This window comes from Psittacula echo, assembly GCF_963264785.1.
Source record: "Psittacula echo genome assembly, chromosome: 1".
Classification (NCBI taxonomy): domain Eukaryota; kingdom Metazoa; phylum Chordata; class Aves; order Psittaciformes; family Psittacidae; genus Psittacula; species Psittacula echo.
In genome coordinates this window covers 85,406,288-85,418,107 of record NC_137735.1, presented here as the reverse complement: position 1 = coordinate 85,418,107, position 11,820 = coordinate 85,406,288, and the positions used below count along the sequence as shown (strand labels likewise).

Here is an 11,820-nt window from a genome sequence, read left to right as displayed (position 1 = left end):
ACAGAGTACTGAATGCAGCCAAAGGGCTGGGTGTCAGGCAAGAAGGATGGGTGGGAGGAGGGCTAGTGGCTGAGGAAGATCAATGGATCAGCCTTGAAGGCTGAATGCATGATCGACTTGTCAATTAATCGGTTTCCCTTTCTCTTACTTTCCCCCTTTCCTGTTTTTTTGTTCCTCACTCAGGGAGTGTAAGAGCCGAAGATGAGGCCCAGGGTGGAGTGCTACTCTCCAGGGTTTTGGCTGGTGCTGGCAGTCCTCGCAACAACAGGGAGCGGGGCCCGTGCACAGAAAAGCCACCCAAGCATTGGCATTGCGGTCATCCTGGTGGGGACCTCAGACGAAGTGGCCATCAAAGATGCCCACGAGAAAGATGACTTCCACCACCTCTCAGTGGTGCCTCGGGTGGAACTGGTGGCCATGAATGAGACAGATCCCAAGAGCATCATAACTCGCATCTGTGACCTCATGTCAGACCGGAAGATTCAAGGGGTGGTATTCGCTGATGATACAGACCAGGAAGCCATTGCCCAGATCCTGGACTTCATCTCTGCCCAGACCCTCACTCCCATCCTGGGCATCCATGGAGGTTCCTCTATGATCATGGCAGATAAGGTAAATTTGAGCTTTCTTCTTTTGCACACCTGCAGATCGAAACTTAAAATAGAAAGAAATAGCTTATTCTGTGATCCTAAGGTATAGTCTCATGGGGCCAAAGGGTTGCGGGACTAGAGATTCTCAGATTCAAAGGGAGATTAACAGAGCTAACTGTGTGTAGCACTGCTGAGAAGAGCCTATTAATCATGTGGAATTATCTGCAACAGAGAAAAACCGAGGAGGGAGAAGAGCAGGTAGAAGAGAGCTACAGAAGAATCAGCCCTTATTTTCCTTCCGTAGAAAGATAAAGAGCCCCTGACAATTGTGATTTTTTTTTTTTTTTTAAGGTTTTATTTTTCCCTGTATTTTACCTTGGAAGGGCCAGAGATGCTGGCTTGGATTTTTCCTGCATGCATATGGAGGACATTGTGGTATTTTCAGGGACATTTAATACAGCTCTTACATCTTAATTGGAAAATAATTGAATCTTTAATAAAGCCATCCTCTCTCAGAAGTGTTCATTAGCTCCTGAAGTTAAATAGGTGTTAGCTAGAGTGACTAACCAGTCTGAACCAGTCAGGCTAAGTCTTTCTTTTTTCCACTGCTCTACTTTATTCCTTCATATCTCTGACATTTCACTGTTTTCCCAGGCCTCAGCCAGTCTTCTGGGGAATTACTTCACAAACAAGCCTTCCTGCTACTGGTTTTGAACAGGGCAAGATGCAGAAGGAGCTGCATCTTTGGCCAGCTGATAACTCTTAGTTTAGGGGAGCCTCCATGGGATGCAGCTGGACCTGATACAAGTCTTCCCCGGGAGGAGCAGGGAACCCAGCAATTCATACTTGAGTATGCATTTGACCAGATGTTGTGGCTAAGAGTGTCCTTTGGGATGCTGTGGGCCAGTGGGACTACCTGAGGGAAGTGTGCTGTCCCTTTCCCTGCAGGCTCAGTGCTTGACTGAGTGAGGGCCAAGCCCTTTATTGGGAAGACACTTTTGACCACACTTTGTGCATGGCAAAAAAGTAAACAGGGACACAAGCGAACATCCTTTTTCTTTTACAGGTCACTTTTAAGCAAATTTGAGACATTTAACTAGGCAGAATCAAATCTAATTGAATGAAGGAGGAGAATTAAACTGGCCACTGTGGCAGCTTTTCCTCAGAAAGACATCTCACTAGATGGCTGAGAAATACAGGCACTTTCTGCTTTATTTACCTTGCAAATAAATAATACAGTGAAGGTTATTGTAGGTGAGTAAATGAGAATAAATTAATCACTAATTATTTTCTCGCTCTTTGACCAACTGTTCAGTTGTCAAATAACATACAGTTAAAATGCAGTGTTATTTTCTCGTCAGCCTTTGCACTAAAGTAGTCACTGAATAAAATAGTCACAGGTCTTTTTTTTCTCTCTCTCTCCTGGAGTAGTTGTACATGTGATAAACTCATTCTGCCCCATTCCACCCACATGTTCTGGAGGACAGTCAGGCAACAATGCAGCTTCTCCATGCTCTCCTGCCTGCTGCATTGCATGGTTATTGATGTCTGTGCAAAAGGGGTCTGAAGCATTACTTGAGTGCTGCACTTCACACTTGTGGTGATATTTTATATCCTCTTTGAACAAGTGTAAGAGTTACTGATGCCAGACCTCCTAAGCACTGGGGAAAGGTGCTTGTGACTTTGAACGTGGCAGGCCAAATTCTGATTCAGATTCCTGCAGTGTAAATCCAGCATAGTCCCATTGCCTTTGGCAGGATTAGAACAGATTTACGCTGCTGTAATTCAAAGAGAAATTTGGCCTATTGCACTTTGCAAAGATCTTTCTTTCTACCCATCTCTAGTCTCTCCTTGGGAAGGCAGGATCTCCCACGTCTGCCCTGTGTACCCCACTGGTTCACTTCTAAAGAGCATTCAGGCTGCCCACAAGGAGCACAAAGGTGGAAGCCTTATGAATGGAGACCTCTGTTTTATCCAACTCCCTCTTTTTGTAGTTTTGCAGAGAGGAGAAGCAGGTTACATGCAAAGATCTGCAGTTTTAGGAAAGGCCAAAATGTATTTATTTATTTATTTTTAATATAAATTGAAAAGGCTGACCTTTACAGCTTCTGAGTCACAGGTGTGTAATCTTTAATGGATAGTATTTATTTGATGAATTGAATTAAAATATGGTAAAGAGTAAATATGTTGATATTCTACTAAAAATACTGAAGTCAGCCTGGTAAATCCTTAAGAAAAAAATAATCTATTTTCCACAGAGGGCCTTGACAGAGGCTTTGCTTTTAGTGACTCTTAGTCATATTCTTTGCAGATGAGTTATGTGACTGGGGTTTGATCCTGCAAGCATGGATTGCTTCTTCCAGCGTCCCTTCAACACCCACAGCAGTCAGCTGTGTTTGAACTTGCTCAGCATTTCACAGGTTCATCCCTGCACTTATAGCTTTGTTATGCTCCCTGTGCGTTTGTGATCAGTAGTGCCAATGCAAACCTAAAGAACACTACATGCCACTAACGCCTTAGTGTGACAAATAAGCCCCTCTCCTCTGGAGGTTAATGCAGAAAAGCTCCTCAGTCAAACCGGTTTTCTTGGAGTAGCATGTGAAATTCTTTCACTTTCAATGAGAGTTTTGTAAGTGTTTCTGGGAGGAAATTTGAGTCCACGTGTAAAAAAGGCTTTGTAATATACTGTGAAGCTGGTAAATTAAGACACGAAAGGGTAGGAAAAAAAAAAAGAAAAAGAAAAAAAGAGACCATTTCAAGCTTGAATTTTCTTTTCTCCTGTATATGTAGACAGAAATATTGTATAATGTGCACCATAGGCTGGCTTCCTCTCAGTTAATGTCATCCAGCAGTTTGCTATCTGCCAGCTGGAGATCTGGGCATTGTTACAACCAGTGGGGAGTGGGGAACCACCTGAGGACAGTTTACCCCACCGACCTCAGGGTGCCCTGAAATGCTCATAGGACAGTCCTGTCTCCCTCTGCCAAGTGCTGAAGAAGGCTGTATCCTGACTTGCTCGTGATGCCTCAAGTTAAATGCTATGAATCCTACTGCAGGTGTAACATAGCAGGTGGAGGTATGTTGCCAGAAGTGTAACATCTGGATTTCCTGATGGTTTTGTTCAAACTCATGCTCTTTAGTATATTGCATTTGATTAGATTTTATGGATAATGTTTATATCTTCCCTTTTCCCTGTGTTCTGCCTTTTCCCTCTGAAAAATAAGTACACAGGAATTTGCATGTGTCTTTGCTGTTTCTCTCCTCTGTGCTGGTGTCCCTAATCCCACCTGTTTAGCTGTTACAAAGTGTTATGTTTAATCTGTGCCTAATTTGGCATCAGAAGAAAATGACCAGATCTGTGTGCACACTGTGATCTGGGTTTAGTTCCAGGAAAATGGTGAAGCGCAGACACACGATGTGCCTCACTTGAGCTCTGGAGAGACCACTTGGCTGAGGGAGAGTCTTGACATCACTGGTTCAGTCCCTTTAGTCTCTGAATGTGCCAGCAGTGACACAAAACAGCATGAACTGCAGTCATTCTGTCCGGGCTGGGTGGCCTGGGAGTGATGGCTGAGGGAGTCCAATAGCCACTGTGATAGCTACTCTCAGAGGAACAAGGTCTGCAGCTGTGGGGCAGGGTAGAAATGTGATCACACTTTTTCAACACTGCAAGGAAGCCCCTGCCCTTTTTTGGTAGTAATATCTTGAAAATGGTCTAGGATGATGGTATTATGTCACCTGGACCTTTGATGAGAAAGGGATCACTGACGATTTGTGTTTAATCTGGAATAGATGAGATGGAAAGAAATGTGCACCACGACCAATGCTAGGTTCTTGTGATCCAAGAGCTTTGCTAGTGGAAGCTTCCTAGTCTCTTCAGTTTACCTGAAGTTGCCATAACGACCCTTCTTTTTACAGCTTTGTGATGCCTGATCTTAGGCATTAGTTTGCATTGTCCAGAGGACTGCAATGCACTTGTGACTGGTGAGCATATCTGCTCCCATTCTAGTATTTAAAATAAGTTCTCCTTTCTCAGTTGTTTTTTTGAATGCAGAAATTCAGTACGATCACAGTAGGGAAACAGAAGATGGATAAGAATGCTGTGTGTTAAGAGACTGATGGTGAAAGGAAATCTTCAAGGCTGCAAACCAAGCTTCAGTTCAGATAAGCAGACAAACCAATACCTTGTGTTTGCAGACCTGACGCTGGAAATATGGGCTAGGCTTTTCTTCATTATATTTTCAGTATTAGTTAAAATGACTTCTTCCTAGAACTTGAAGTAGAGAAGCAGTTACAGAAAAGGAAATAGCAATAACAATATACCTTCATAGGTATCTTAAGAGTGAATTGTTCAGATTTTAGTGAATTGTGTTGGAAAAGATTTAGCTTTTTGCCTAAAAACCGACCACACCATTTGGCTGGTTGATCTGTTTTGTTATGAGAGACTATTTGTTTTAAAAAAATAACAGGAAATCTCAACTTGGTGATAATGAAAGCAGAAAAGGCAAGGGCAGAAAATGCCTTGGGTTCTCTTTATAGCACAGCTGGTGATCATAGTTTTTGGTGGAACTGTCCCTCACTATTTCTCCACAGTCATGTTATCTTGCCAAAGCTTCTTGTCCTGTGCAGCTTTACAATAACACAGTGGTGCCCAGGCAGCACCTAGGAAAAATATTGGAAGAAGAGGATGATTATGTTTACCCAGCTGAAAATAATTCTTCTCTATCTTTGCATCCCTTGCTATTTTTTCCAGGGCTTTCCCACACAGGTTAGCCATACTGATGGAAATAGAATGTTAGGAAAGAATAATCTGTTAAATTCGGTTGTGTCCATCATAAAATCTGTATGAAAGCTGCATGAAACTGACCTGAAATCTAAAATCCCTGGTCCTTTCTAGGCCAGATTTTCCTTCCTTTTTTCACACAGCACAGAGGTGACTTTTCTGCTACTCCCTCCACTACCTTGCTTTTTCTTCCCCATTCACACCAAAGCTGCACCTCCACCTTTACATCCCCACTTCATAAATCTCTGTCCCCTTTCTTTTGGTTTTCTGTCAAGGTTTCCAAGACATATTGTGTCTCTCTCAATGCTGAATGTAGCTGTGATCTCCATGATGCTGCAGCAATGGTATTCTTTGTATTTTGATAGGGAGGAAGTCCAAACTTGGACAATAGGTGGAAAACACCAGGAAAGAAAATTAACTGCTGGTCAGAGTGCAGCAAAGTGATGCTGCAGGTACAGGGAAGTTAAAAAGAGTTGGATAAGCTGAGCACCTAGATTCACACTGAAACCAGGACAAAGTCAAAGACACTGGGACAGTGCTGCTAAAAGCAGAAGATCTGTAATTAAAAGGAAAGCACTTTCACTCTCGGGTTTCCAGAGGTTAAATAATAGAGATGCATGGGGAATGCAAACCTCATTTTTTGGATGTAAATTTGTTTCATTTCCATTAGGGATGACATCTGAAATTTTTGGAGTCCTTGTGTGAAGGAAAAAAGCAAAAGAAAATGTTCTGTTTGACTGGATTATATGAACTGAAGTGAAATAAATTCCAAACAAAATGCTGCTTAGAAGCAGGAAGGGGAAAAGGCACATTTTGATCTACAGATGTTGAAAGAGTATGTTTCAATGTTGTCAGAAGATTTCTATCCTTTTTTTCCCTCCAAAGCAAAACTATATGCAATTCACGTAATTTCACAAAGCATTTTCATTCCTCTGAAACAACATTTGATGATAGTAGTAGTTTAAATGTTTTTAGACTAATCTAGTGGTTAACAAAGGTGAATTTGATTTGAAAAAAATAAAAAAAAATCAGCAGTTTCCCTTCAAGCTTTTAATAATTTTATTGAGGACATGATTAATACACTTCTGCTTTTTGTACTCAATTTCCTCTTGCTGCCAAATGGAAGCGCTGTGTTGCCTACCAATAATGTGTTCTGAAACTACAAGTCTGCTGCAAAAGTTGGGGAGGGAGAAGAAAGGTGGGTCACAGAGATACTGGCTTTCATTGTTTATATTGTATGTCAATGTTGTTTTTTCCCCATGAGTATAACAACAGGCCAGGTGGATCTGTAATTTAGGTTTACGTTTCTATCTAATCCACCCAAACAAAATGACATTTTTTCATATAATGAAAAGGAATATAGGTAGCGTTTTTGTGTGGATTTTAATTATCATCTGAGAATTTCCCTAGAACAATTTTTATTACTTTACAAATGAATTACAGCACTTAAAATCCCTCTGATATTAGGAAACCTTGAAATGAACTTCTAAGAGCTTTAACCTCTCCCCAGGGCCATTAAATCCATCAATGTTAGCTCTCATTTTCTAAACAAGAGCTCAGGTGCTTTCTTCAATATTATTTCAATTAAAAAAAAAAAGACTTCAAAGAAATATTTTATTTCTTTTATTAAATATCCTATCAAAATTGTCTGTCTTTAAACCTGTGAAGTTTTCCTCTACTTTATCTCCCATTTTTTTTTGGAGGAAATCCATTTCAAAGCCTTAACTTTTTTGGGGGTATTGCTTTCAAGAGTCACCAGAGAAAATATGGAGTTTGATTTCCCCCCCACACACACTCCACTTAAAAAAAAAAGAAAAGAAAATCTAATAACTTTCCCTGAAATATCCCCATCCAGTAGTTTCTGCTTGATGCACTTTATATCTGCCCTGAGCCTTGGAAATAAAAAGCCTTGGAAACCTGAAGCCTGAAGGCACCCTCTGAGCTTGAGTGTCTCAGGGTTGGGGAAGAGAGAACCTGGAGGGACCCTGGTAAGGCTCACACCCTGCCAATGTATCCTGGGTGCTTTTGGGCAGCAGCAGTGCTGGGGCAAGAATTAGATGCTGAAGGAGAAGATGACTGCACAGAGGCATGGTTGTCTTCCCTTGATAAAGTTTTCCCAGACCCAACACCAAGCAAAACTGAAGCCTGATTCCTTTACATCAGCCTTCTGTAGCTATTTATAAGCTACTTTATTTTGGGCTATAGAATTCTTTTTCCAGAAGTACTGAGCGTTAGTTTTCTTCTCTTGTTATAGTGATGTTTTCTTTCGAGTGACAGAAGACCTTTCCTTGCCTAGCTCTGAATGTAACTGCTACAACATACCTGAGGGAAAGAGAAGCTGAATTAACTTCTTTCCAACTAATATTTAAATGTGGTGTTGCCATTGTCTGCCTGGGAATAGAAGTATTGCAATATCTGTGAGGAAAAGACTGATTTCCACCCAGCTTGGATCTGGCAAGTAATGAGGCTGTTGTGAAGTTCTTTCTTGCTAGATTTCTAACTTTGATATTCACACTAATGATGTGTGGTTAGGTCTCCAAATCTGTGAGCACTTATCTAAATAAAACCTGGGAGCTTGATGAGATCTGACCCATAGTTATTTATAATCATCATTATAACCCTTTTCTTCAAAACAAACAAAAAAACCAACACAAAAGTATTAAATCAATTTGTGCCATCCCCAGCCGGACAAGGAGATTAGTTTCTTCATTCTAGAGCAGGCAGTCCTTTATTACAACCCCAAGCGGTTACTTGTCTCACAAAATCTAAATTAATTACACTCAAATTTGTCCCTACCCTAAACTGGCCTCAAAATGAAATTGAAAACACGGGGTGTGAAATTGCCCAATGCTGCTGCTTTAGATCCGCATGTCATTCCCCAGTAACCTCAGGACAGTGAGAAACAATTCTTTCCAGGGAATCTCTTATTCTCCTTGCCTTTTATTTGCCTCATTAACCAAGTTTGGAGGGGATGGATTATGAAGGAAGTTAAGGGAATTACATATACACAAGCTGGAAAAAAGCAGGGTATAGATAAAGATATAATTGTAGTCTGTGACTGTTAAGGGTCTGGAGGAACTGATATATGAAGACAGAGTGAAACAGCTGTATATGTGTATTGTAGATTGGCTGAACAATGAGTCAGGGTGTGATTTATACACACAGTGAATAGAAGTAGACTGAGATTAGAGAAAATAATGCTTGGCATAGCTGCCAGAAGTCGAAGTAGGAGAGACAGGATAAAGTTGAGAAAATATATTAAACGATATGTTGTGATATGTTAAATGACAATATTAAATGATACTTTGGTGTATCAAGAAAAAATTCAGGCACTGACTTTTATTAGGATGTGCTCTAGTCTCCTTAGGGAAGAGCATGGAAACCGTGTTGCTGTTTTCAAGCAGGACTGAATCAAGTGCTGGAGAATGTTATGTTGCTAGAGCGGAGGAGAAAAAGAATGAACAAGATGAGACAGAGGAAAGAGAACAGAATCTAGGATAGTGGGAGGGTAAACAATAGAGTAAGTTCTGAGGGTGACTGAAAAAACCCCCAAGCAAAACCTATAGGCTCTGTTGAGGCATTTTCTCTCTGTGCTTTGGCAACAGCTTCTAGCTGTGCATCTGTGAGGCTCCTGAAAATAATAATACATGTATGTTTCAGACAAAGAGGGGAAGAAGGAATGATGTGGAGAGTCTAAAGGCAGGCAGGAAAAAGGCAAGAAAGGCAAGCATACATAGTGAGGAGGACTGATCTACAGGGTGTCTGCAGAGTCAAGCAGGTCTAGTAGAACAGAGTCCACACTGCAGCTCAGCTATAAAACATGACTTTAAGACAGTTGCTCAACTTCTGTCTACAGCAATTTGACCTTTGCAAGAAGACGATAACAATGTTTTTATAAAGTGCTTTGTGCTCTGCAAAAGGCAAAGGCTACCTAATTGCTAGGGAGCAATTAACAGATTTTTCTAGCTGAAGCAAATACAATGCTTGATATGAAAATGTGGACTCTAGAAGGATAAGCTGTAACCTCTATTAGAGGTGGTTGAATAGCTGCAGCATACAGCAGAACTACGTGTATTCAGAGCTGATAGTACCATCTATTGTAAGCTTGCCCAGCATTTCCCATTATAAGATCCTTTTGGGGGTTTCCTGTAACTTTGCCAGCCCATGACTATTTGTGCAAAGTTTCCTATGCCAGGTGTATGCCTCAAGCTGATGGATTTGTTTCACTATTTATTTGGAAAATAAAACAGCTCTCTCTGAAAATATGGCACAGGAAGATATGCGATTTACCTGTGTAAATGTGCTGGCACATTTTCCTCCAAAGGTTCTGCCTGACCACCACAGGTCCTCAGAGCAAAGGCACAGGTTTGGTGCAGGTGTCTTACAGGGGAGGACTTTTAACCAAAATGTGCTGGTTGCCCCAAGTTTGGCCTTGTTATAAGCATGATAAACTGTGTATGTGCACCAGTCTTCTTAGATGTCTGTCACATATCTTTAAAAGATCATGTCCTTGCAAACTGTGCTTCAAAACTGCACCTGGACCTTGGGGGCTGCACAGATCATGCTGGGGCTGGAGCTCTCCTGTGGGGTTCTGGTGGGATCGAAACAGGAGAAATGTGCAGCAGGGAATCTGGACTGGGATAGGGTGAGGTTGGGGGGCTCGCAGGGTGTCATGAGAGCCAGTGCAGAGCAGGAGCATCTGAAAGAGATCCTGATACAAAGAGATGGGCAGGCAGGTTGAAAAAGGTGGAAAACGGGATGGGGAATAGGAAAAGGCAGAGAAGAAAGAGGAGACGTGCTTGCCCAGGTGATGCTACCCTAGTTGCCATTGAAGCGCAAAACTTGTCGGGTGAAAACTGGTTGAGGAGAGCAGGTCTTGACTGAGGCAGGGCACAGGGCAATGGCATCCATCAGCAGCCATGCTTTCCCTGTGAGTGCTGCCTGACTCTTCAGTTAGACAGGAATGTTCCCTCCTTGCTCTGCACTGAGCCACAAAGGGAATCTGAAATGGCTTCTTGAGGGGAGCAGGGACACTGTCATCAGTGCTTCCCTTGAGGGAAGGCCACCAGATCTCCCAAAGTGTGCATGGGGCTGACTTGGCTGCGCCCCTCCTCAGCCAATACAACCTGTGCTAGGGCCCCAGGCCTGGTGGGGAGAGGGAAAAGCTCCTGAAAGGGAGGGGGCAAGACCCCACAGCCTCCACCCCACAGCATGGCTTGGGGCCAGTGTGGTCACTGCTGAGGCTCTGTACTGGAGGGCACATATGGGAGCTGTTGGGAGGATGCCCTGTGATAGAGCTGCTGACTCCTCAAGGTGTGCGCTCGCGCAGTGCAGTGCTTTGTCCTGGCTCTTGCTCCAGAGCTTGCTTTGCTGCTCCCTTTCTACAGAGGCAGAGCTGTGTCCTTACCCTCCCTCCCCAGCTTGCTGGAGCAGTATGGAAGTGTGGGACGAAAGGCCACGTGGCGTGGCTCTGCCATGGGGCTGGGCAGCGTGTTCACTGGGCTACCAGCCTTGTTGGATCTCAAATACTGCTCCGTGCCTGCTCCCCTTCCCCTCCTCTCGCTTCTCGCAGTTCCCTTCCTCTCACCCTCTCCCGTCTGTCACTCTTTCCATTTCTTAATTATTGTTTGCACTGTGTTTTGAAAACGTGGTGTGCTGTATAAATGCTAAGTGTTTTTATTATTATTATTATTATTATTTCTGCTTTTTCATTTGCATCCCTCACCCTGTCTTCTCTCTCTATTGTGGCTTCCAGAGAGAACGTGTGGGCTTACATTATTTATAGCTGTGTGAGAGTAATTACAGAAGTGATTTAATTACTCAGTTAATACCGTTCGCCACATCACCAGCTTGTCAAGCCGGTGATCCTCTCACCACAGCTAAACATGAAGTTTAGTGTTGTCTATTCCACATCATGGTTGAGCAGCTATAGGAGGTGAAGCTTGAGAGAAAGGTTTGTAACAGACTTGTAAGTTGCTTGTTACTCCCCCTGGGCTAAGGGACGAGCCTGAGGGGACCTGGCCGGGGGTAAAATGGTGTCACCTCAGCTGGGGCAGAGCTGCCTGTGAGGATGTTGTGTTGTGAGGGTTCATAGCTCCTGGCTGATGGGGACTTCCTCCAACAGAAACCTACTTGAGCTGAAGTTTAATATTTAGTGTGCTGCATTAACCAGCTCTTCACGTTTATCAAAGGTCAGAGATCTGGGAGGATTTTATTGTCTTAACTTCTATTTAAGCCTAACAAATCATAGGGTTCACACACCTGCATGGCCTGAGTGCGAAGTAATACTACTATCTCCAGAAATGTTTGTCCTTGCAAGTGGCTGCATGTAGCTCTCACCCTCTTGAAATAAATGAGTTTTCCTTCTGAAGTGAATGTCCTCCTCTTGCTGAGACTCCCCTCATTGGAAATACAGTGTTTCCATCACATTCAGTTCATGAAGACTTT

General features: G+C 42.7%; 1 protein-coding gene across 1 annotated transcript in view; it reads left to right on the top strand.

The window, feature by feature from the left end:
• Nucleotides 1-201: 201 nt before the first annotated feature.
• GRIN2B (glutamate ionotropic receptor NMDA type subunit 2B) overlaps nt 202-11,820 on the top strand; it is a gene marked incomplete at both ends in the record, with an annotated part of 170,140 nt that continues 158,521 nt past the window's right edge. Inside the window, one exon of the mRNA XM_080625178.1 lies at nt 202-612. Within this exon, the coding sequence (XP_080481304.1) occupies nt 202-612 (411 nt within the window). The remainder of the gene's footprint in view (nt 613-11,820) is intronic.